We start from the raw sequence: 25,227 nt of genomic DNA, 5'->3' as shown, positions 1-25,227 counted from the left end.
AAATTTAACATACGCTAACATCGTTTTAATCTATTATACTGTACTTGAATATATAATTTATCGACCCAACGGAAATATTACTAATGTGATAAGAATTCACATACGATGTGAATTTATGTTATAAGTGACGGATTATAAATTGTAGATATTAAAGAAAAAAAATACATTTCTTTATTAATAAAGATGACAAATAGGCATTCGTGGACAGAAAGACCAATGGTCAATAGACTTTTGCTGCAATAAATCTTTTTTTATTTCATTATCGTCATATCTAAAGTTTAGAAACTGGAATATAAAACAATTTTTGGAATTTTGCAATTTTCTTTAAATAGCTACTATCAATATTTATATTTCCTGGAAACTTCTACAATTATCTAAAGGAAACAGTTTTGGTCAGTAATTCGATGAATTATTTTAATGTCAATTGTGAGTTCAATTATGAATTTTATTGATTCAATTACTTTATATTTAACAAACTGAAACAGACAAAAGACAAACATAATTGAATTAAACAGGTTAAGTGGATTTATAACATCTTGGACATTCATTATAAAAACCATAATAATTTTGAATTGTGAATGAAATGTTGAGTTCCTAGTATATTTGAATATTAATATAAACACACCATGATAATATTGTACATATATTTGTATCATGAGTAGAGACTGATACCTTTCATGATATTTCTTACACTATATAGTTTCAAAGATTTAGTAATAATACGAAATTCTTCCAGACACTGGTTCTGTAGTTGAATGAAATACAAAATTTAAATTACAAAATGAATCATGATTAACGTACTTAAATATACATCTAGTAATGAAAATATTCGCATTTCTTTCAATAATAATAACACTAGTTTAATAACTTAAGTTTCAAGTATACATTGATAAAAAATGTCTAAAAATACAATTAAATGTAATATTGAAAAATAACGTCTATTGATGTGAGCATTTTACATAACAATTATAATAAGAATATATAAAAGTTCAAATATTTACAACATAAACTAAATTACATATGAACTGTTTATTTGACGAATCTCATTTATTTGTGATGATTAAATGTGCGTACCATATAGAGTAAAAAGACCAATTTGTTGAATCGTGAATTCGATTATAACTTTGTTTATATTTGTCATTGATATAGTAAATAATATCTGTAGTTTGGATGTTTTCTCAAATATGTTACTATTTGATAAGTAACTAATCCTTGTCATAAACGTTATCTTATCTGTTCATATTCTCAAAACAAATCAGTTATTTAGTAGTATTTATAGTGAAATGAAAAAATAGTTGAGTGTGGTCATGGAACAAGGGCAGAAATCAATGAAAAATGCGAAAAAAGTATTAAAAGTGAAAAGAATTAAACCGAAATTGGTATTTGGCGGGCTTTCTGACATTTCCAATGTGCGACACAGAGCGACAACCGAACACCTAACCTAAAAAGGTGCGGTATTCGGCACGTGCAAAAAGAAGAACGATGCATTCGATACGAGGTCTTTGAAACGCGCTTTTCTTCTTCCAAACACATTCTGTTTGTATATCTGAGAGCAGTGGCATTGTAAGTTGGAATTAACCTCAATTACATTGAGGTTAATCAGGTGCTGAATGATGTAATGTGCATTTGTTATTGCAAGTGTTTGGTATTTCAGTTGAGCCATGGGTACCGGCGCGAACGGAGACTTGGCCTCGCCGACAGTGGAAATGCTGGTCACCACACCAACTGAAGATGATGGAAAGGTTAAGATGAAGAAGCAGCTGGGACTGCTGGAAGGAATTGCCATCATCCTTGGAATTATCTTTGGTTCTGGTAAGAATTCCCACAATTTATAGGTATTCCTGTATTGAAGTCATCCTTGTGTGTAGGTATTTTCATATCCCCAAAGGGAGTTATCCAGGAAGTAGATTCCATTGGGACTTCTCTGGTAGTATGGATTATGTGTGGATTACTGTCCATGATTGGAGCCCTTTGCTATGCCGAATTGGGAACAGCTATACCAAAGTCTGGTGGTGATTATGCATACATCTATGAATCTTTTGGACCATTGCCTGCATTCTTATATCTTTGGGCTGCAAATTTAATTTTTGTGTAAGTGAAAATCATTACATCTGTTGCATCCTCTAACTCTTAATTTGTTTACAGACCCACAACAAATGCCATAATGGGGCTGACTTTTGCCAAGTATGTAATTCAGCCATTCTTCACAGGCTGTGAAATACCAGAATATTCTGATACTCTAATTGCAGCAGCAACCATATGTAATATACAACATGTGTAAATGTTTTTATTTTTAATTAATTATGATTTGTTTTAGGTTTTCTAACGTTTTTAAACGGATATAATGTTAAAGCAACGACTCGAATGCAAAACGTGTTTATGTTTTGCAAAATTGGTGCTCTCGTTTTGGTCATCATTATTGGTGTTGTGTGGATGGGAATGGGACATACTGAGAATTTCGATAAACCTTTTGAAGGGACCACCGATAACGTCGGAAAAATCGCTAAGGCATTCTATTCTGGTATATTTTCTTACTCAGGATGGTAATTTTTTGTTTGCATTTTCCTTTAAGTTGTTATTAACATATGAAATTATTTTAGGAATTATCTCAATTTTATGACAGAAGAGCTTAAAAATCCTTATGTGTAAGTCTCTTCTATAAATGTTGAATCTATTATAATAATATTAATAATATGTTTATTTTAGAAATCTTCCAAGGGCAATTTATATTTCTTTGCCACTAGTCACTGGAATTTATGTATTGGCTAATATGGCATACTTGGCAGTATTAACACCTGAAGCTATGATCGCTTCTGATGCTATTGCGGTTGTAAGTTTCAAATATCTTTTAGAGAGAATAATCTCTTCAGTATAATCTGTTTTTTAGAGTTTTGGAACACGCGTACTCGGAAGTTACGCGTGGATTATACCAGTTTTGGTAGCTATTTCTGCTTTCGGTGGCTTGAGTGTCCACGTGATGGCGTCATCTCGAATGCTGTTCGTCGGCGCCCGCAATGGACATTTCCCAGAGTTCCTAGGTCATTTGAATATTGGTAGATACACTCCGATGCCTTCTTTAATATTTCTTGTAAGTATATTATTTCGTAAACATTTCATATTTCATTTTGCAAGGACTTTGGATTCGTGCAAGCTATTTTTGTAATTTGTTGAAATACGAGAATCAAATTTCAAAAAGTTTCAAGTTGGAATTTCTGAAAGGTATATTTAAAAATAAACATATTAACATTTCAATGGTTAATATAATAATTCAATACCTTTAATAATACTAGTTTCAAATTTCTGAATTCAAGTAAACATTTACAAATTTATTGGAAGCTTAAATTATGTAATTTTAAACCTTATTAAAATATTTTTTTATTGATATGCGCTTCATAAGCAGAAAGATAATGGTCGTAACAAAGGTATATTTGATCTTGGACTCTTTGATTTTAATATAACTACAAAAATATACTTCTAATAAGATTATTTCAATAATTTAAAAAATGTGTACGCTGTGCGAATGTACGTTGATTGATCTTCGTTCCTACGATCGTATTTCAGTTGGATCCTGAATTCTTGTTTTATTTAACATAACGCTTTAAGACAAAAGTCAAAGACAAACTTTAAATGTAACGCTGTCAACTGGTGCGACTGACATTGTGCGGTTAAAAGGCCTTAAATAATCGTAGACGTATGATCAAACGTATCTTGAAACTATTATATTAAGTAAGTCGCCATTTACTTAATTGCGATCATTATAGATGGATTATATACGTAGGATTAATATAATCTAGGTTGTACTCAATTGTAAAATGTGTCTCCAATTACAAGAAATCCTTGAATCAATTAGTAAAATGGAAGAGAGAAAAAAACATTATTTGAAAATTAATTCTTAATGATGTTAATGAACAGCTGTATAAATTTGATGCAAAAATTGCGTAATCAAAAACACTTCATTCATTTGTAATTGAATGATAAATGTACACTACTAGTATTTAATACTCTTCTTTCATCTTTCTAATTACTTTTTTGCTTTTATTTTCAGAATGTATTATCTTTGTTCATGTTAGTGACATCAGACATCCATAAACTAATCACCTACTGTACAATTGTCGAGTCTTTCTTCGTGATGCTTTCCGTATCGGGAATGTTGTACCTGAGATGGAAGAAACCAGAAATGGTTAGGCCGATTCGTGTTCATCTGGCAGTGCCAATAACCTTCGTAATAATATGCCTCTTTCTGATAGTAATGCCGTGCCTTGAGGCACCTTACGAAGTGGGTATGGGCACACTGATTACATTATCTGGTGTACCTGCATATTACTTTGGTGTTATATGGCAAGAGAAGCCAAAATGGATTAGGCGTTTCATGGGTAAGAAAGAAATAATACTTAAATATAAATTACTATTAAATTCTTCACACACTTTTTTGTTACAGCTGGCGTAACGTTCCTTTCGCAAAGAATATTTGTTGCGGCTCCAGAAGAGTTGTGAAAACCTGTTAACTTACTAAGTACCAAAGACGCTTCTCTGTTACATGAAAGCATTTACCTACTGAATTTGTAAATTCATTTACAATTATTATTTCTTAACTACTCTTAGTATTTTTTCGTTCTGTGTTTTTTTTTTATTTTGCGTCATTCGCTTAAATTATTTATTTTTGGTTTTTACGTGTGAAAGAAAACCATTACTGTGATTACTTTAGTTTGATTTTTTTAATGGTAAATGGCTGTATTTTTTTTTAACTTTTTGTTTTACATTTTTTTTAAAACGGAATAAAAATTTATAATTACAATGCCTCAATTATTTCCGAGCGTTTTTATATGGATCTGAATGTTCAAATCATAATTATGTTATTTCTAATATATGTTAATTTTCACAATCGTGCACATTTCATACAATAAAATTGTTAAAACTCAAATTATGTTCTTTTATTTTTCTTTGTTTGTCTCTTTCCCCACAATATTGTCTACATTTACCTATATTTTGGACCATAAGACTCCTGTTTACAAAGAAAATTGGACTAAAAATTGAAATATCCTTTTCTAAATTTGCTGCGCCTTATGGTCCGAAATTATGTGGTGTCAAGAAAGCTGTATTAAAAACAGAATTTCAAAACAAACTAAATTTTAATTGACAAATTAAATTAGTACACAAAACTGTTTTGTTATACATAAATGATCGTTCTTTTTCTCTTAATTCAGTTAACTTTCTATTTGTGCAGTTTCAAGGTTCTGGATATAGGCGGAACCCGCACTATGCGAGGAATTGCTGTATTTTATATTAAATCTAACAGTTTCCATTATCTGTTGTTCAGAGAAACAACCATTTTATATAAAAAAAATGAATTAGAGAGAATTCTTCATTACTTAATGAATTTCCATAATAAAATATAAGGATAAACTAAACAATTTTATTTTTTTTTTACAATTTTAATAGGCAATACATTCTTTAATTATATTTGTTACAAATAATTTTCGAGGCAAAATCTGTTAAATTTGTTGGATTTTCTACATTTTGTAATAAACATTAAACATAATGTTGCTTATCATAATGTGCATATACCTACAAAACAAATTTCAAACAGCGTTTGGTGAATTTGTGTTAGCCAGAAAGTTAGCAAAGATCTTGGGATAAAAATAATTTCAATGTGTTTTTTTCTCTTCAATTGATTTAAATTTCTTCATTCAAATCGTACTCTTCTTCAGGGAAATCTCCAGTTAATATATTCTGTGGTTTAACAAAAGCTCCATAGTTTTGAGCACATTCAAAATAACTTTTGTCTTTAAATCTATAAAAAAAACATGAATTTATTATGGTGTTGAATGGTTAAATTCCTTTAAAAAAGAAAACTTACGAGCCATTATTTTTGCCTAAAGGTTCATCATATTTAACACCTATCCAATAACCAGCCAGTCCTTCTACTTGTCCAGAGTACATGACTGTTCCTAATCTGGTAGCTGCATTTTTCACAGTAACTTTACACCTTGCACCTACACTAGTGGCTTCAGCTAAAGTCTGCTCCTCCTGTTCTTGCTTTTCCTTTTTCCTTTGGAATTCCTCATTGTATTGACCTTAAGTAAAAATCAAAATTATATAAAGTAATAATCTCAAGGCAATTGAAAACATACCCATTTTATTTTTAACAAGGAATGATCGCACTGAATCAGACTTCTTTGCGTATTCATCATCATGCATTTCATATTTTTCCACATTTCCAAAATCTAATTCTGAACGTAAAGCAAAGTTATCAACTACATGTAGTCTTACTCCACTCTCAATTGGATAAGAACCCAACATAGCTTGATCATCTGTCAAGGAGCATATGAGTTGATTATCTTTGTTGTATGCTTCGATTCTCATTGTGGCACAACTACCCCCTGTCATCAATTCCAGTTTTCCCTAAGTAATACAATAAGTTAGATACAAAAGATTTTGGAAGTAACTAACATACTTTCAGATCCAAAACTGTAATATCCTTTGGGAACCTCTTCTCATTGAACAAGGATATATCATCTTTCGATGTAGATATTTGAACATTCACAAAGTCTGAAGTGATTATTTTGAAATCTGCCATCTCTGTGTTACCGTTTCTTTACAATTTAAATATTAAAAAGTCACAAAAATCTAACTATTTATCACAGTTGTTAACATCCACACTAATGACAAATAACCGGAAAACCTAGAAAACACAATATACTAGACTTGAATGAATCAGATAAGGACAAACTTCGTTGCAATGCGACGAATGCGACACAACAGTATTACATCAGTGTTTTCTAAACTATATTCTATAAACTTCCATGATTAAATAATAAAAGTATATGTAACATCACTAACTCTCATTATTGCGCATATTATTTTGTTAATAACATTGAATGTATTAATAAATCCTAACATAAATGCTTCTTAATAGCAGAAAATACACAGAGCCATCTAGGGAGTTTTATATAAATTATTATTTGTTCTATTATGAGATTATACAAATTACAATTAGTAGATAGAATATTTATACGTAATTTGTATTAAACTTAAATGTTTAAATTGTATAAGCTTATTTACTAATAACTTAAATATTACATAATTTTAAAATATTAACAACAGATGTCAGCACATCCTGCTGATTCTTATGGGTCTATATTACAAGCCCGACAACCGAAATTCAAATCCCGACTGATCTACCATAATCCCGACTATCGAAATCCCGACTATATCGAAACCCCGACTACCATAAAAATGTTATTGTAGAAATTTATAATAATAAAAGACACTGTCGTGATTTCGATATAGTTGACATTTTGATTGTCGGGTTTTTGAGCTAGCCGGGATTTCGAACGTCGGGATTTCGAACATCGGATTTTCGATTTCGGTTGTCGGGCTTGCGATTGCCACCGGACTCTTATATATAATATAAAAATTTCCATTTTTTAAAATGAAAAAGTAAAATTTCTAATATAATTTAGAAATATTTAATAACAATAAGCAGATACAACTCAAATCAGCACGTTTCTGCCAATTTTAATGTTAAATATTCTTAAAATCAAACAAATGTTTTGTATCAACACTATATAAATAATTCGGCCCGACAACCGAAATATCGTCAATCAAAATCCCGACTATGTCAAAATCTCGACAACCATAATCCCGACTATATAAACAGACCCAATGACCCCCAAATATTTTTATCCTTCAGGATTCATTTTACTTTCATTTATCAGAGCTACTAATTCAGTTTATGTTTGAAAATTAAATATTGAATTAAAATTGCATTAATAAAAATATATTTTGAAGTTTTTTAATTGCATTTTTCTGTAACCTCTCTGCAAATTACATAAAGAAATTCTTTGTTTGGTCTCTAATTTAAGAAATTTCCACGAAGCGAGATAAACTATTATAACTAGGACAAAGATTTGTGGATATTCAAAAATAATTTGTTTTTAATTTATAAAGCAATATGTACTGTCACCATTGTATATAACAGTGATGGACAACCTACGGCCCGCGGGTCATATGCCTAAACGTTACATTCGGCCATAGATTTTAATGTTTCATTTTTTGCATATGCAATAATTTCCATACAATTAATTTGATATATATGTTGAAATCTATTGTACCTTATGTAATACAACAATTTACAAATTTGTCTATATTTTGTATATTTATAAAACCTTGTATTATTAAAGTATTCTTTAAGGCAGCGATTTCCTAACTGTGAGGCGCGGACTAGTCTAGGGGAGGCGCAAATATTAGTCACAGTGAGCAATTTTCTAAATGAGTGCTAAAGTTTTATTGAATGGTGGGTGATGGGAGGCGCCAAATGACTAAATATTTTTAAGGGAGGCGTAGTAACATCAAGTTTGGAAACCACTGTTTTAAGGTAATAAGTTTACTCAATATCGTTTTGAATTAAAAGCAAATTTGCAAATTATGAATGAATTAGATGTTTTAAGGAAAATAAAGTATAACTCTAATTCATTTATTTGTACATAATTAAATTGCTACAAATACTATTCCTATGCTAAAAAAGAAGTCGTGCTTAGTATTAACATATTGATCAGACATGTGCATTACGTGTTATCAAACTATGATAACATTACTTGTACGTTGAATATTCAATAATACTTATAGTGAACTGTGAATCATAGTGAAATTCTATAACAAAGTATGAATTGTAAACCACTATCGTCAGTGTGACTACATATTATTGTTTACATCTATTAAATTAGTGATACGTAAAGGTAGTTAATGATAAATATTTATTAATATATTCTGAAATAATAACAACTATATATATTTTTATTAATTCGATTACTTATATATTAATAAACATTACAAACAAATTACATAAATATCTGTACGTTGAAATTAACATATTACGATTGTTTGAATTTCATTAAAAAAATTCAATTAGTTGCAAACGCAATAATCGGAAACTAGACGGAGAAAAACTGATTATGAAATACACTGATAACATGCAACTAATCAATCGATAAATAGTCGTAATAACAAACCTTCAAGGTTCGAAAATATTCCCCTTAACAACAGCGGAAAATAAAAACGAAACACAAAAGCTCGGATCCTTGAAACGCATTTTTCTGAAGCGTTTTATTTACGTTTAGAAAGTGTTTTATTTACCAAATCGCAACGATTTCTTTTCTCAATTGGCGTTACGCAAGAATAGAAATATCCGATCATTTGCATTCGGAATTTGTATTCGGATGTCGCTAGAGTTGCGAAGCGAAAACAATATTTACAATTTACATGAAAAAAAATAATTTTATATGTATATTACGTAAAATAATTGATAAAATATATCTTATATTATTAATAATAATAAATATGGTAACTTGAGTTTATATTGCGAGGCCGGTGGAGTTTTTTTTTTGCGAAAAGTTGTTGGAATCGTTTGAATGGCACGCAATGAAATCAAACAGAAACTCATCAGTGCAAAAAGAACAAAGCCAAGGTGACAAGAAGCAGTGGTAGTGCAGATGGGAATGTGGATGCACTGCTTCTCGGCGTGATTACAACTGTGGATTTGTTGGAGCCTGGACCCGGTACTACAAGCTTATCGTCGCATGCGGTTCCTAGGATGGCATCTGCAACTGTGGCTGTCAAAATCCTGAAGTTGATGTCGTTCTCGTCGAGGCGAGAGTACATGAATGTTGGTAGACGGTCGGATAAGACCCACAGGCTGCCCTTGGCGTCGACTTTGATGTCGTTCGGGAAAACCATGGATAGATTACTCATGAACACTCGTCCTTGGGATTGCATCGTGTAGGCAGGAGTTGTTGTTCTCCAGCAAGCGATGGCATTCAGATTAGGTAGAGCGTAGAAAAGAACTCCGGTATTCTTATCCAAGAACGAGACGCTGCTCTGCGCGTTCGGACCTCTGCTTCCCAACACCTTGTAGTTGTGATAACTGCTTGATAGAGAATCTTCTCTTAAGTATTTGGTGCTCACTGAGAACTCGTGTGTGCTAGTCATCGGATGGAAATAGAGAGTACTGAAGCCATCTCTACCGGCACCACTGAGAGCCAAACCAAATAAAGCGTCTTGCCATTGGAAATTTATACCGGATATATTGAAGTCTCCAGCCAACGGATCCATATTGAAAAAGTTATGCGAAACTCTCCAAGAGCTTCCCTTCTTCCACGAATACACAATTAAACCGGCTTTACCCAGATCACCTAGATAGGCATAAGCGTCATCGCAAATTTCATCCTCGACGGCGATGTTAGCCAAGAAACTGTCCTCCTTAACTTGCTCTTTAGGTATTTGGTATCTCCTCAACAACGCATCATTATGTAAATCGTAGACCAACAAACTGGCAGGAGAGTAGACCTGGGTGTCTCCCAGAAGATCAGCGACTCCTGTATCCAAGACCCAAAGTCTTCCACATTGATCAGCCCTTACACGGAATGGCGAGACAATTTCTGGTGGATCCGAACCTGGAGTCTGCGGCAATTTGTGCGCTTCCCAGTTGGGATACGGTCTCAACTTAGGCGAATCCATTGAATCTGAAGCAAAAAAGCAAAAGAAAAAAACTTTCTATTAAAATGTTATTATAATGACATGGATTGGAATGTAAATCCGTTATAATTAAAATAATTTCCATTAACGAAGAAAGATTACATTACTGCCAGGCACATAAATCCCTGCATTTCAAAAACAATTAAATCAATTATTGGAAAATTCCATTCGCCAATTAACTCGAGAAGAAGAACAACGCATCATTCTCAGTTTAAGATAGTCACCATTTACAAAAAAAAGAAGTATTTATAAATATGATAATTTTAAGTAGTAAAATTGTTTATTCTGGAAAATTAAATTCGATATTTTTTTTAAATCCATAATTGAACTATTTGCTCTATAAATAAAATAAAAAGCATCAAAATTAATATACAGTGGAACCTCGCATAACGAGCAAAATGAATTTAAGAAAAATTTCATCCTCGATTAACGAGTAAGATTTCGTATAACGATAAGAAAAGAAGAGAAGTCCCGGATTGCGCGTCTGCTACATCATTTTTAAAACTTGTGTAGACATATTATGTGTATTTTTGACTATATTTTAATATACGAGTAAAAATCCGGAAATTTTGGAACGGATTAAACTCGTTCAGCGAGGTTCCACTGTATATTAATTGCATATAAATAATTACATTCGATAATTAACAGAAGAAAAAATATTCAGTTCATTCAGTATATGCAAAAAAAGTATACAATCTGTGTAAAAAAGTAATATGATAATATTAAATAAAAATTAATTAAATCTAATCTATACAAACAATTCATCAAAATATTTGTGTAAACAAATACATTATTGAAATATCAACTGATTACATAATATTCTATAAAATTCTAAAAAATTGTACTTAATTGGCTTATTTTTTAATACCAATTTAATATATTTTAAAGAGCGCAATAAATAAACTTCTAAACTAATGCGTCGTTTCTATAGATAATTTTTGGAAAAATAATTTGACAAAATTATTAAATAAGCTAATAATAGTGATGTCGCATGTATAGCATCCTATGACGTATTTGTTTAGTTGGAGATAATATGAGATAAAGGATAAGATATAAATACACCTGATAGCAGATTTGCGTTAGTTACAATCACGCAAAGATTAATGTCACATTAAGATTTCACTTGTTTTATTAAAAATCATATATACTCATCATTCTATTATATAAAATAGATAAAACTGATCTTACTTTCATAGAAAACATATTCAAATATTACTTAAATGTAATACAATTAGAAATTTTATTTTCAATTCAAAATAGCAAGTCAATTAGTTACAAAATATAATACAATGCAGGTTCATATGATTATGTAAAATAGTTGGAAAAAGAATCATTATTACAAATATCTTAATTTTTGTGACTTATTTTTAAACAAGAATATATATGCACTAACAAATACTTGATTTGAACCAGTTATATTTATTGATGATAACTTTATTGATGCTATAAATACAGCGATTTGATTTCATTTACATAAATAAAACGAAATAATATATATATATATATAGTGGAAAATATTATGAATCATCTTATGTGTTACAAAATTATGAATGAATCTTTAATATAAGTTTACAAGGATTCTTAATAACTGTATATTAATTATACATTAGAGTAATATATTTATGAATTCAAATTAATTCACTAAATTCGGCAAAGTTTCTAAAAATTGCGGAATTGCAAATTATATTTTTTTTATTTACACTGTATTACAATACATGTTTACTTATTGACAAACAGTAACACATAATAACAGGTTTTGAAATAACAAACACATTTAATTCACAAACGATCAGTCCGGTTTCATTTTTTCATACAAAAAGAAGAAAATAATTAAAGTAACTTTCATTCAATTGATAAATAAAACAAACACGCATAGGAAGAGCTAATGACCTGAGTCTTTCCGTCCGGGAAAATATATTTTTTAATTATTTATTATTAATACATAATAAATAAACGCATAAAAGATTCAAACGTAGTGCATGCAATTGAATGTGAAAAGGAAACTGTATTGTTTAACATACAATCATGCACACGAAAGTGTTTATGCGTATGAGTTCTGTAATTCAAGAATAAAATTCAGTTGATTGTCGACACATTTATGGTTATAAATAATGAAGTAAGTGTGTGTGTGTGTATATATACGCTCCAATCAAATGTCGACAAATAGAAACAATCGAGCAATTCACGCTTGTTGCGAACGCGGAGCGACCGTGGCTTCAGAAAATAAATCATTTTCTGGGTCAAAAGCATAGAGCTTGTGTAATTATTTATTTGGATTGATCGACCTTCGTATTTGGATACAAGATCCTAGCCCTTCCAAGATGCCTATATGCATGTTCGTGTCTTTCGTACTAAATTTAATCTATGAATATTAAAATCGTAATTCTCTTCCACTCGTTATGGATGTTAAGGTGTGTGTAATTGTTATGTATGCTATCGCATATAATTTCATGTAAATCATTCTTGAGATATATTGTATTCAATTTACAAGGACAAATTGCATTCAACAGGAAAGGAATTACTATCTAATATAAAATTTGTTATTAATGTTTCTCAGATTTACTTTCCATTTTTATATATAATGGAATACATAAATTACATAGGAAGTACAATTAATTTCGAATAACGCTCAAATAATTATTTAGTTATCCTTCGTTAGTTTCTCGTGTTATTATTAGCATATAAAAAATATTTACAGTTTTTAATTATTTAGCCGCTATTTGATGTTTTGCAGTTTTCTAAATTTAAGCAATTGGTGTTATGAATGGTTCTTGGATTGATGATCAGGAGATTTTTTAAAGAAGAAAATATAAAACAAATATATATATTGAAAAATATTCAATAGCCAGTTGTACTTATACAAATCATATCTTCTACTTATACAAACTTGACAATATTCTTAAGTTAATAAAATTTCAAAAACCAGCAGTCAACAATACCTCGCATAGTGCGACTGTCCGAATTCATCGTAGTCCGGTTTGAAAAAATATTGTACATACCTAAATTATCATTTTTTGTATTGTATTTGTATTTATACAGTTTATAAGAACAAAAAAATGTTATTTTACATTTAATAATTCTTACAAATTGGATACTTTTCTATCTTTATATAATTAAAACTGTATGACGTTGTTGGATTTACGCAAACTAAGTTTGTAATTTATTCATATGTAATGTTTATACTACTAATTTCATTGATAACTAATTATCGCCTGACTAATTAAACAAAAACCTGGAAGGCCAATGCACTAGTTGATTTATGATTAATTATAAACGCGCGAGACCATGAACTAAAATTGGAAATTAAATATCTGTTTTGAATAAATTCATTTTCATTTTAAAACTGTAATAAATTATTGAACCAGTTTACAACATTTTATACTATTAAAATCGTAAAACATGATGTGTTAATACTATGAAATGGAAGTAATAAAATAATCAAAGTTTAATAGATTTTTTCTAAAAATCATATATATTTGTTACGTAAGTAGTAAACAATTTTAATAGTTCCTGCTGAATTCCTGAAGTAATATTACATATGAAGTAAAACATAATATAATAACTTTAAGCATTTATGTACAGTAAGTATTACTTTACAAAAAAAAAATGCGTCAACATCCTGTATAATCACAATCGTTAGAAAAAAATGCCTTTTTTATTTATACTGATTTTGTGGTATTGCTAACTACCACAGTGGGAAATGCGTATTCGGGTTTTGTATCATGAATTCGTTTCCTCAGATAATTACAAGATACTATTTTTATTATTGGTGATGACATAAATATATGATTAACTGATCAAGTTCAAATATTAAAATGTCCATGATTTATATTAGAACCACAGAAAGTAACAGGTATGATACATAATAATTAAGTATTAAACGTCTGATTGCAAACTGAAAATTTGGTTTATTATTTATTAAACAAGAAATAGTATAATAAACGAAAGTATGTGACTAAACTATCAATATACTTTTTAGCATCTTGAATGTAGTTTGTTAATGCTGGCAACGAAGAACTCGTGAAGAGCGAGTGATGATAAAACCGCGTTTGTCATTGAGAATTAAATATTTTTCACTACAAGAAGTGGTCCAATGCCTAGAAACAGTAAAGTTGGTATAAAATCTGAGGAATTCGGTGAGTGACAAAGAGTTTAATTTCTTGAGGATTGAGCAACATTATTAGTGCAGCTTGTTATCGAACTTTGTCCTGTTTTTATTTACCAATATTGGCTATTTATTCCCAAGCTCCCTCGTCATTTCATCGATTTGGTTACAGTTCGTCTTAATCGATTGACTGGGTCTCATGAATCTGCGTTCGATCAAGTATTGATCAACAAACAGACACCATAAGCTTCTTTTGGAAAATATTTGGTTTTGCAGTGAGTTTTAGCCTTAATTTTTACCGAAGGCTTGTGATTGTTCAAAATAATTCATTTTTCCATCCAGTTTCTTGATCATACGGATTTTTTTCAAAAGGTTTAACATTGTTGGAATTTTAACATCAAACCTTGCTGATAATGCATGCGTAGTTTGAGGTGTAACACTTTTAACTGCAGCTCACCATTATCCACCTTCGATAATCGGACAATTCATTCTTGTGCCAAGACCTAATAATTTTTCTAGAAAATGAGTGCTTTCTTTCATTAAACTGTAGTAAGTGTATAACAAATAATACTAAGGGTTATTAAACAAACTGAAAAAACTTTTAGTTTTCACTTAATAATTTAAGTAATATTAATAAAAGATTTTTCTAACTCAGATAATATTTCTTCGAATAATAAAATAAACCGCATGTTATTTGAATATTGTTTTGGCGTAATACATGCGGTCAATAACCTAATGTATACGTATTATTTATGTATACAATAAGTGTTAGTTATTTTTCATTAATACATCAATACCTCGCAGAGTGCGGATTCACTATAGCCTTGAAAATTTCAATAGAAAATAAATTTTCACATTCACATTTTCAAAAATGAGTATACAAAATTATTATTTTATGCATAAATGATCATGTTTTTTCTTTAGTCAGTCTCATTTTGTGAGGCTTAATTTTATACATTTTGATTTTTTGATAAATCCGAATTCAAACAGTGGTGGAAACAATTAATCGCACTAATTACTGGATTAATTAATATATTGTATATTAAAAAAATGTAATTCACTAAAGAAATCGATAAATGTACATACAATATATTTTGATAAACTTTATGAACCTCATATAGTCAATTTGTATTACTTTGATAAAAGTTAAATTAATTTTTCGTCTGAAATTGATATTTTATTGACATGGAAGAGAAATCTAAAGATAAAAAATGAATAACACATATTAAAACTTACAGTCGTTTTGTTTACTTATGAAGAAGTATTTTAACACGTGGAGTGGAAGAAATAGAAATTTTGAGTCTCAACATTGCAACTAGTAGAAAACAACTAATGAACTTTATCTATGATTTATTACTTCAGAAATTTGAAACCAAATGAAGAAATTATATTGCTTTTATATATTATACTATTATATATAAAGATTTTTTTACAAATTTTCTCTATTGACCGACGTTTTTCTGTTCCAATACATAATCTTTTATAATTTTATTTTTCATTAATAGTAAAACTACCTGCAATTTCAAGTATTAAATACGAAGAATATATAAATGTGGAAGATTTAAATTTACAACATTACGTAATAATAATATTCGCAAACTTCCGCCATAAGTTACTAAATACAACTTACCTAATCATATGTATCAACAACATTAATATTATTTTCTGCTAACTGTGAAAAGCGTTAAAACGCACAACAAACACGTTATGCACAAATGTTTGTCGATTTCTGGTCGAAGCATACATATTGTACAGATATTTAATTTGGGCAAACCAACAACCATTGACCTTTCAAATTATTTACACTGGGGAAGAACGAATTCCCGTTGCGTCCGTTTGCTACATACACGCGCAGCATGAATATTTCATCAGGATCGTCGGATTTTTACTTTGAAAGCAGGAAGAATAGGTCTACCTGTCCGTCTTCAATCTTTCGCCGCCGTTCGAACTTTTACGTAAACCACATATCAGTCGTTGAACTTGAACTTAATTGCAGGAGGCGATCGCGTTTCGCCGAAAAAATTAATGCTGCAATTAGCCATGTGCCGAATTGCTAATTACAATGGTAAGAACGTGAAAGCTAGTCGACGATGAAGCAACAGGAAAAGAAAGAACGAAAGGAAGAGAAAAAAAAACAGGAGGCATCGAATAGAATTCAATGAGAGAGGCAGATATAATCGAGGTATGCGTTCACAGACAGTGACGGAGGTAGAAAGTCCGATTCATGGACGGCCGTGCTTATTTTTTTAATGTTTTGCACATGCATTATGTCAATTGTTTTACAAAAAAATTAACGCGTCGCTTATTCACCTAAATTGAAATATATTGCGTATTGCTTATAACGAAACTTCTCTTGAATTTTTATTAAGTACAATTCTACTTAAGTACAACATCATAATATTAAGAAAATTTACAATAATTAATTGAAACTAATTAAAAAAAATATAACATATATAATTTGTAATTAGTGACAAAATTTTCTATTTTCAATTATTTCTACAATTACAAAAAATTACATCCATAATATAAAGAAAATAAACAATAAAATAAAACAACCGAATATAAATTATTTCCTACCAAAAGAACATTGATAATATTATTAATACTGAGAAAATGTTTTTGTTAATTCGAGTAAAAAATATTATTTACACATTCATTTCAAGTTATTATATTTCATAGTTTTAAAGCAAGTAAACATATATAATAACGTCAATCATCACTTGAAGTATATAATACAACACATATGTTATTCATCAATTATACAATATTTATTTTAAGGAAATTTTGCAAAATTACATTAATTTTGTATGGAAAATGTAGGAATATTCCTCAAATAGAAATGCTTATAATATTTGTTAATGATACAGAAAAATTTGGTTTCACATAAGAATTCTGTGATTGGATTTAAAAAGAATGGTAAATCTTAAAATAAAACAAAGATCTACAAAAAATAATACTTGTTGTCATAAAGAATTATATATTTTATGCATAAAACAAACGATTATATTCAGTGAATTAACTTAGAATATTTCAAGTCAATTTTTTTTGCAATAAAATATTAAGATTCATTATATAACAATCAAGTTCATTTTTTTACAGTTTGTTTAGTTCCTTCTTTTGTCTCTAAATACTGCCTACATTATAACCAGTGAATTAATTTTTATTGAGAGATTGAATCAACAATTACACAAGAACATATTTTTGCATTAAAATATTAAGATACATTATATTAAAACTATAAAATTAAAGAAAATAATAGCTAAATTCGTGTATTATAATACAATTCTCTTATAAGATATAGTGAAAAACCTTCAAGAAAAATTTAAATAATTGAGGTTAAATAATTCTCAATAATAATAAATTATTTATTTCTCGGATAAAAATCAATGAAGTCATTTTCTGTATTTGCAATATTTATTCCGGAATTCAGCACCTTTTATTTGAATACATTTGCATTTACAAATAATTGACGTGTAATGAATGTCAATGTTAAAGCATATTCATATATTACACAATAATTTTACAAAGACAGGCAAGTATAATAAGTTATAAGTTCAAACACAGAAAACTTCAAATCATAAATACAGCAATACCTCGCATAGTACGGATAATCGAGGAACAACCTTAAATAGAAATAAACTGGACAAAAACGAACTTAATTGAATAAATAGAAAGAGAAAGAAACGATCAGAAGAATTCAATTTGTTTTGAAATTTTCACTATAGTGAGGTATTGCTGCGAGGTATTGCTGTATAAAATTTTACATACAAATAATGATGTTTTTACTTAAATTGTAACTTTAATATAAAGTAAATGCAAAATAAACAATAATTAGTTAATCTTAATTATAGTTTATTACTTACTAGTAGTATTATTATTATTCAACTTACGAACATAATATTGTAACGGAAGTCCAAAGTCGAACACTACTTTGGTTTCTATATACTTGAAACATGTTACCAAATAAGTCATTTAGAATCTGCTCTAGATCACAGAATCTATTTTAAATTACTGTAAAGAACAAAATGTAACTTTCATTTACAAAATTTGTAAATAAAATTTATTTAGTTTTAATAAATCTAGGATTTTGCATATTATTAAATAAAGTATCGTAAACTACATGAATCATATTTTAGTCTATAAAAACATTTTTTTCATAACTCCTTGATAACATTATTTTGTAAACTAGATATTACAATCACGATTTCAATAGAATATTAATTAAATTATAAGTTTTCAAGTGTTTATGATTAATTGATTGATTGATTGTCTCATTGATAAATGAAAACAAACCAATTTATAAATATACTTTTTTTTATAATATTTAAATAATATATTATTGTATTACATACAATTTATACTAAATATATCATGGTAGAATTACATCAATATTGGTCATAAAAAAAGCATCTACAAAAACTGCAGTCTTTCCTCCTACTTTACTATAATAATGAATGATTTTAAATAACAATTATATAAGGTAATATTATATAAATCAATATGATATATCTAAAATACAATTAAATAATCCTCTTCGTGATAGAAATATGACCACTTGAATAATGAGTGAGTGATTGCGTAACGATCTGATAAAAAGGGGTCATAGCATGCAGGAAGCAAATAAGTTATAAGCATTTAGAGATTACATTCGTGATTGCATAAAGGTTAATAGGAAGGAAAAAGATATTATGATGTGGCGCATTGCATGTTCCAATATGATCATATACCTCCAAATATACAAAATGACTACTATGAAAAATCACAAATTTCAACAAATTTGTCGAAATATGCACTTCCTTCATTATAACTTATTACATTTTATATTATTTCAATTGAATAATTATTTCTTCACTGTATTTGCATCATTGATATTATACTCATTTGGACATAGTGATTTATAGTTTATGTTGGTTATTAGTTGTCTAAATGTGATTACAGTTTTCCTTGAAATTTGAAATACTTAACGATTTTCATGCATCACATGACAAAACTCATGAAAATTGCAAAATTTCTGTTTAAATTTATTGTATCAATATACTATATTGATTTAATGAATGCGATAAAAAGTAATAGCAAGTTTTGTTATTACTTATTGTCTAGATATGAAATTAAGCTGCTTTTTTTTCAAATTTGAAATATTATCTTTTACAAGGAATTATAGTAAGAATAAACAATATTGACATATATCTCTGAGTATAGTCATACCTCGATTAACAAATAGGATGCGAAATTACTTTGTTGACGTTGCCAGAATGACGTAAATAAACCTTATTTTTGTCTTTATTTCCTTTGTTTTTGATGTTAAAAAAAAAACATCATCTCCAGCATTCAATACATTTTTCACATCTTTTTCAAAGACTCTTCATTTGGATATATCTAATATATCTAATTTACTGGATAATATATTCTCCATCTAATACAACTTCCAACAATATTTTGATTAAAATTAACGACTTCTTCAATATCAGAAGTAGCGTTAAGCAAGGTATTGTCCTATAGTTCCCGTTACTGAGCAGGAATTATATACAATAAGTAAAAATATGAAACATTTATAAAATTCTGTAAGAAACAATTCAAATATTATCAATAAGAAAGTATCATATACTTAGTATAAATCACTTAAAGATTGAAACGATTCAAAACGTTGAATTTAAACATGTATATAAATATTATGTTCATGAATATTTTATATATAAATATATATATAATTATATAAAACTGTTACTGGATAGAAAATTTAATTGATAGAAACCAACGAAGAAATTGAAAATTGTCAACGATTAAAATAAAACTAAAAACATGTTGTTTTCTTTTATTCATTAAATTTTACAATTTATTCATTCTATTTGGCTGCCATTGGCTAACGACGATATATTACTTCTTCCGACTAATATGAGTTTACATAAGTTTTTGTATGTAGTGCTTAAACTTGTTACTAGGAAACTTTCACCAATCAATGAGCGAATAGTCTTTAAGTCAAATGACTGATCAAATTTAAATAACTAACATATTTATGGAAAACAAGAATTACAGAGTTTATAAAAAATCTAAGTAATAATGCATTAAAATTACAAATGAATACCTAAAATAAAATAACTTATTGGGTTTCGACAATTTGTTACATATGTAAATGATAGAAGAACGACACATTTTAATTCTGTAATTAAAAATAAAGATATATGTATATAACTAACATATTTATAGAAAATAAGAATCACATCTATTAAAAACATAATTTAATGTTTGTAATACAATAAATACATCAAAGAGACCAATACATTTTATAGGAAGAATAAGAATAGAGTAAGAACTCGTTTACGGCTTAGAATGCATTTCGATACTACAAACGCTTGAAATAGCGTTAAATAAAGTCACATTAACATATAGTAGGTAGGTAAATTTATGGGTTTTTTAAACTTTTAGTATACCGCTAAACAAAATCTTACTAAAATATACATATTCTCTTTCTCGCTTATACCGTTTATATTTCATAGAAAAATAATAATTTCATACGTTTTCTTGTATAGATTTTTCTTTATTTGTGTATACTTAATAACTTTTACTATTTGACTTAAAAAATAGATAAGTTAGTTAGCAATAATACCAATGATGCTTTGTTAATTAAAAAATAAATATAAAATATTTAGTGACTTTCTTTATATTACAATTGCAAATGTTCGCAATCTAACAAAAAAATTATAATTCGTATTTTTTTTTCGTTGACTAATGTTGAATAATGTAAAATATGTGTTTAACAATGTATTTGGGATTGAATTGTTTATAATACAATAATACAAAAACTCACTGAGTTCTTGTACATTATTATTGCCAATAACAAATAACCAAAAAAACAATTTAATTCCGCAATAAAAAGTAAACAAGGAATATTAGGATTAAGCAAAAATCGTGAAGAAATTTAATTAGCAAAGGTGGCACTGCGAAATATTATACTTTACAGCAAATTCGTAATATTAATTAGAAGGTTGAACCGTAACTTTTGGAGCGAGTCCAGCGGAAATGCGGACATGCAAATTTAGGAACAGGTGAAAGTTTCATTACCGGAATCACCGAATTACGAGAAACTCTAATTTCAATGACACGCAACTGCAGGATACAAACAAAACCGCAACTAGCGAAACCACTATCAATTTACGTGTTTGGAATGCCATTGGAATATATTTATGTATATAACTAAATCAAAAAAATTAAAATATTTTACTTATAAATAATCTTCAATATAATTAAAAAAATGGTCAGATAATATAAAAATAATAATTATAATATTTTCGAAATATAGTGGAATTACTTCGTTCTATTCAATTTTTCATACAAAGAAAAACTAATTACAACTTGTTTATTTACCCACTATGTCACGGTAGTAATTTAATTAAATTGCAATACCTCGCACAGTGCGGCTTCGATTAGTTCAGATTCACTATACTCCGGTTTAAACATTTCAAAACAAACCAAATCTCAATTCAGCAAAATACAAATAAATTCTAAAGTCTGTTTTGACCGATATTAAAATCCTCAATCCGCATATTGGCGGAACCAATTACCCGGACTATGCGAGGTTTTGCAGTATTGTACAAAATAATCATAACCAATGGATGAAAATCATCACTATATAATTTTTATATTTAACCTAAGATTTAGTAAAAGTATCTTAATTATTAATTTAAATTAAAAAAAAAAACAAAGAATTTCAATGCTCTAATATTTTTATTACTTAATAAATTAATATTACGTAAATTATCTATGTTTACTCACCGAATACATGTTATTAAGTAATTCCCATTCAATTTCATCTCATACAATAGAGCGTCTACTTAATTGAATAGAAACGTTACATATTTTCTTTTAATCCGTGTGAAGTGTGTGTAAAAAAACTACAATGTAATATATTTAAAATGTTCATACTGAAATTACATAAATGTTCTTGCAAATGATTTACTTACTAGATTAACGTGATTTTACTATATTAAGGCTTATTTATAGAAACGAATCAATGGCTCCACCTTAGACGTAACTCAATCAATAAAGAAGCCCTTTTAATATTTATTAAACGTAAATCCAACGTTGAATTTAAAAATGTTATGTACATATCTTTATTATTTATTAATGCAAAGTGTGGAAATAATAAAATGTTTAAGTGATTGGAAAATATATACAATTTTATAAAGTAATAAATTGGAATTCAACACATTAAAAACTTTTATTTTATTTCATTTCATTTTAATAAAATTATTAATTATCTTGGAAAAATTCCATTCATTCTTTAATGATTTATCTAAACTTCATTTAAATTTTACAGTTATTATTATGTTTGATGTTATAAAAAGCAATTAGTAATGCTAGTACTATAAAAAATATATCTCAGAAATTTAAACAAAACATATTTTTTCTAATAATATATGATGTCACGTCATGTAATGCAGTATTTATCATCGATTGTACAAATATTTTCTATTATTCCAAGCTTAGCAAACACATCAACAATTCTATTTTTGTACTAAGGAAATACCTTACAAATAATTAATCATCTTCTACTGCTTTAGGTTATTTCTATCTAAGCAAACGTATTATTAAATCATTATATAAGAAACACCTAAGTTTAGTTAAATAAGTACCCTCAATTAAAAACTATTTTACTTCAACTTTAAAATCAATAAAGAGTTTCCAGTTTCCTTCATAGATCAAAGAAATATGTATTTTCCAAAACAACAATGAATCATTTTATTCAAACCGTAATTAAAACCTTTTTCCAACTTTCCAGTTCCTTCATTGATCGGAAATATAAGTATTTTATCAATGACGAATAACACTTAACTCAGTTAACCTTGGAATTACATTACGAAATAAAAAATATCATTTTAGAATTTAACGCATTACAATAATTGCTCAAAATGACAAGTATTGTTTTGTATGTTTAATTTAAAAGTTTGTAGCAGGAATACAAACATTGAATAAAGTGAATCGAATTACTAATTAAAATCGATTTTCAAGTATTGAACTTTAAACAAAAGAACTGATATTGATTAGAAAGAAATGATTTTGAAATTGACCCAAATCGAATAAATTAATTAAAAGAATATATTACAAAATATTTGTTAGAAATTCAGACAAAAAAATATAAACAATTTATTAATAATAGAAAGAATTGTTCTATTTTTTTTATTGAAATTTAAGTATTTTAAGTTATTCTGTGTGCAATTATAATAATTTAAAACTTTATTAATTGATGTCAACTAATTCAACTAATCTTATATGTTTCTTAAATGTTGATTAATTTTATCTTTTAGATTAAATTTGCAAGGAAATAATAATTGTGATCAAATCCTAAGTTTAAGGACTTAGTAAAGGATTTTTAATTTTTTATGAAAATTCATATAATGGGTACTTCATTTATTGATTATCTATGCTCCTGAGAAGTAGTCGATAGTAATAAAATGATATTGTTAAGACGTAAACATGTAATTGATTATGTATGAAAACATAATTTATTTATATTTATGGCTTCAAATTATTCAATATTCTGTGAAAAGCAAGTTTTTTCTATTTATTTTTTCTTAATATGACATAATTATATATAAAAAGGCATTAATAAATATATGCACCTATAATATATTATTTACTGATTATTTCTTTCCATGGAAGTCATTGAAACTAATAAATTAATTGTTTTGTCACAGATTTCTTAAGTATCATATTTTTTATTGGAATTTTTTAATATGAAATAATTAAATTACAAAAACTGTTGATAAATCTATGCAGCTATAATATATTAATAATTTATTTAGATTTAATTAGATTCTTATCATAAATTTCTTTAGACGAAACTTTTTTACAATGGTATTTTTTAATATGGAATAATTGTTTATTTATTGGCCTACAGAATTATGTTGTGTTTTTATATATTAAACTTTATAATTAATATTTTTTAGTATTTTTTAAATATATAATATTAATATATTAAAAAGATTGTTGTATAAGTCTTATATGTAATATGTAATTTTATGTAATAAACGCGGGTATTATTCAAGAAACGTACCTGATAATTTAATGTAGGTCAATGATGCGGCTACACCAGATTTCCACCTTGGAACGGTGATGAAGAGTCGATCCCCGTGCACCTCGAGCCCTAAGGGCAGGTTATTCTGCTGCACGAATTCGCCCTTCTCAATCGACGCGTTCCTCGCATCTTCGGATGGAAATTCAAAGTCCACTTGTTTCCACTGAAAAGCCACTTTCAGATTGTCCATAGCGTATCCACCGAACTGTCCCAGCAGCACCACCGAAACCATCAACTGCAGCAGCATCTTTTCCATTTTTATTTTACAACTTTACAATGAAAACAAAAACAAATTCGTGTCTTAGTTTGCAGCGTTCAGACCGTTAGCATCTCACCCGCACGAATGCGACTAATTGTTTTTTTGTAGATATTCGGTACTCGATTGTTGATCCTTGTTAGTTCTTCAGATGGTGTGACATAGTAACGTGCGTTGGCAAGGTGTGTCTGAGAATTACGACCTTCGTCGGTTGCTCAACACTACGTACTGGTAGTGAAAGTAGAGGACTCAAATGTTCTC

General features: G+C 28.3%; 3 protein-coding genes across 3 annotated transcripts; 1 reads left to right on the top strand and 2 right to left on the bottom strand.

Moving 5' to 3' along the window:
* The first annotated feature begins 1,283 nt into the window (after positions 1-1,283).
* On the top strand, positions 1,284-4,904 carry LOC108562570 (Y+L amino acid transporter 2). The gene is made up of 10 exons (XM_017920953.1): positions 1,284-1,563; positions 1,655-1,812; positions 1,869-2,091; positions 2,146-2,261; positions 2,318-2,543; positions 2,601-2,645; positions 2,707-2,830; positions 2,888-3,088; positions 4,046-4,373; positions 4,439-4,904. The coding sequence occupies exons 2-10, from the start codon at positions 1,662-1,664 to the stop codon at positions 4,492-4,494; spliced, it is 1,470 nt and encodes a 489-aa protein (XP_017776442.1). The 5' UTR covers positions 1,284-1,563; positions 1,655-1,661; the 3' UTR covers positions 4,495-4,904.
* Positions 4,905-5,469: 565 nt separating this feature from the next.
* On the bottom strand, positions 5,470-6,577 carry LOC108562569 (tubulin-folding cofactor B-like). The gene is made up of 4 exons (XM_017920952.1): positions 6,455-6,577; positions 6,132-6,402; positions 5,858-6,074; positions 5,470-5,791 (listed from the first exon to the last, which is right to left on the bottom strand). Exons 1-4 carry the CDS (start codon positions 6,575-6,577, stop codon positions 5,674-5,676), a joined length of 729 nt encoding a protein of 242 aa, XP_017776441.1. The 3' UTR covers positions 5,470-5,673.
* A 2,273-nt stretch (positions 6,578-8,850) lies between these two features.
* Positions 8,851-25,195, bottom strand: LOC108562560 (protein yellow). Its single transcript, XM_017920941.1, has 2 exons — positions 24,690-25,195; positions 8,851-10,520 (listed from the first exon to the last, which is right to left on the bottom strand). The coding sequence occupies exons 1-2, from the start codon at positions 24,964-24,966 to the stop codon at positions 9,442-9,444; spliced, it is 1,356 nt and encodes a 451-aa protein (XP_017776430.1). The 5' UTR covers positions 24,967-25,195; the 3' UTR covers positions 8,851-9,441.
* Positions 25,196-25,227: the final 32 nt, after the last annotated feature.

This window comes from Nicrophorus vespilloides, unplaced genomic scaffold (genome assembly GCF_001412225.1).
Source record: "Nicrophorus vespilloides isolate i.1.1-1 unplaced genomic scaffold, Nicve_v1.0, whole genome shotgun sequence".
NCBI classification, from domain to species: domain Eukaryota; kingdom Metazoa; phylum Arthropoda; class Insecta; order Coleoptera; family Silphidae; genus Nicrophorus; species Nicrophorus vespilloides.
The sequence above is the reverse complement of the archived record's forward strand: the minus strand, read 5'-3'. Positions and strand labels throughout refer to the sequence as shown.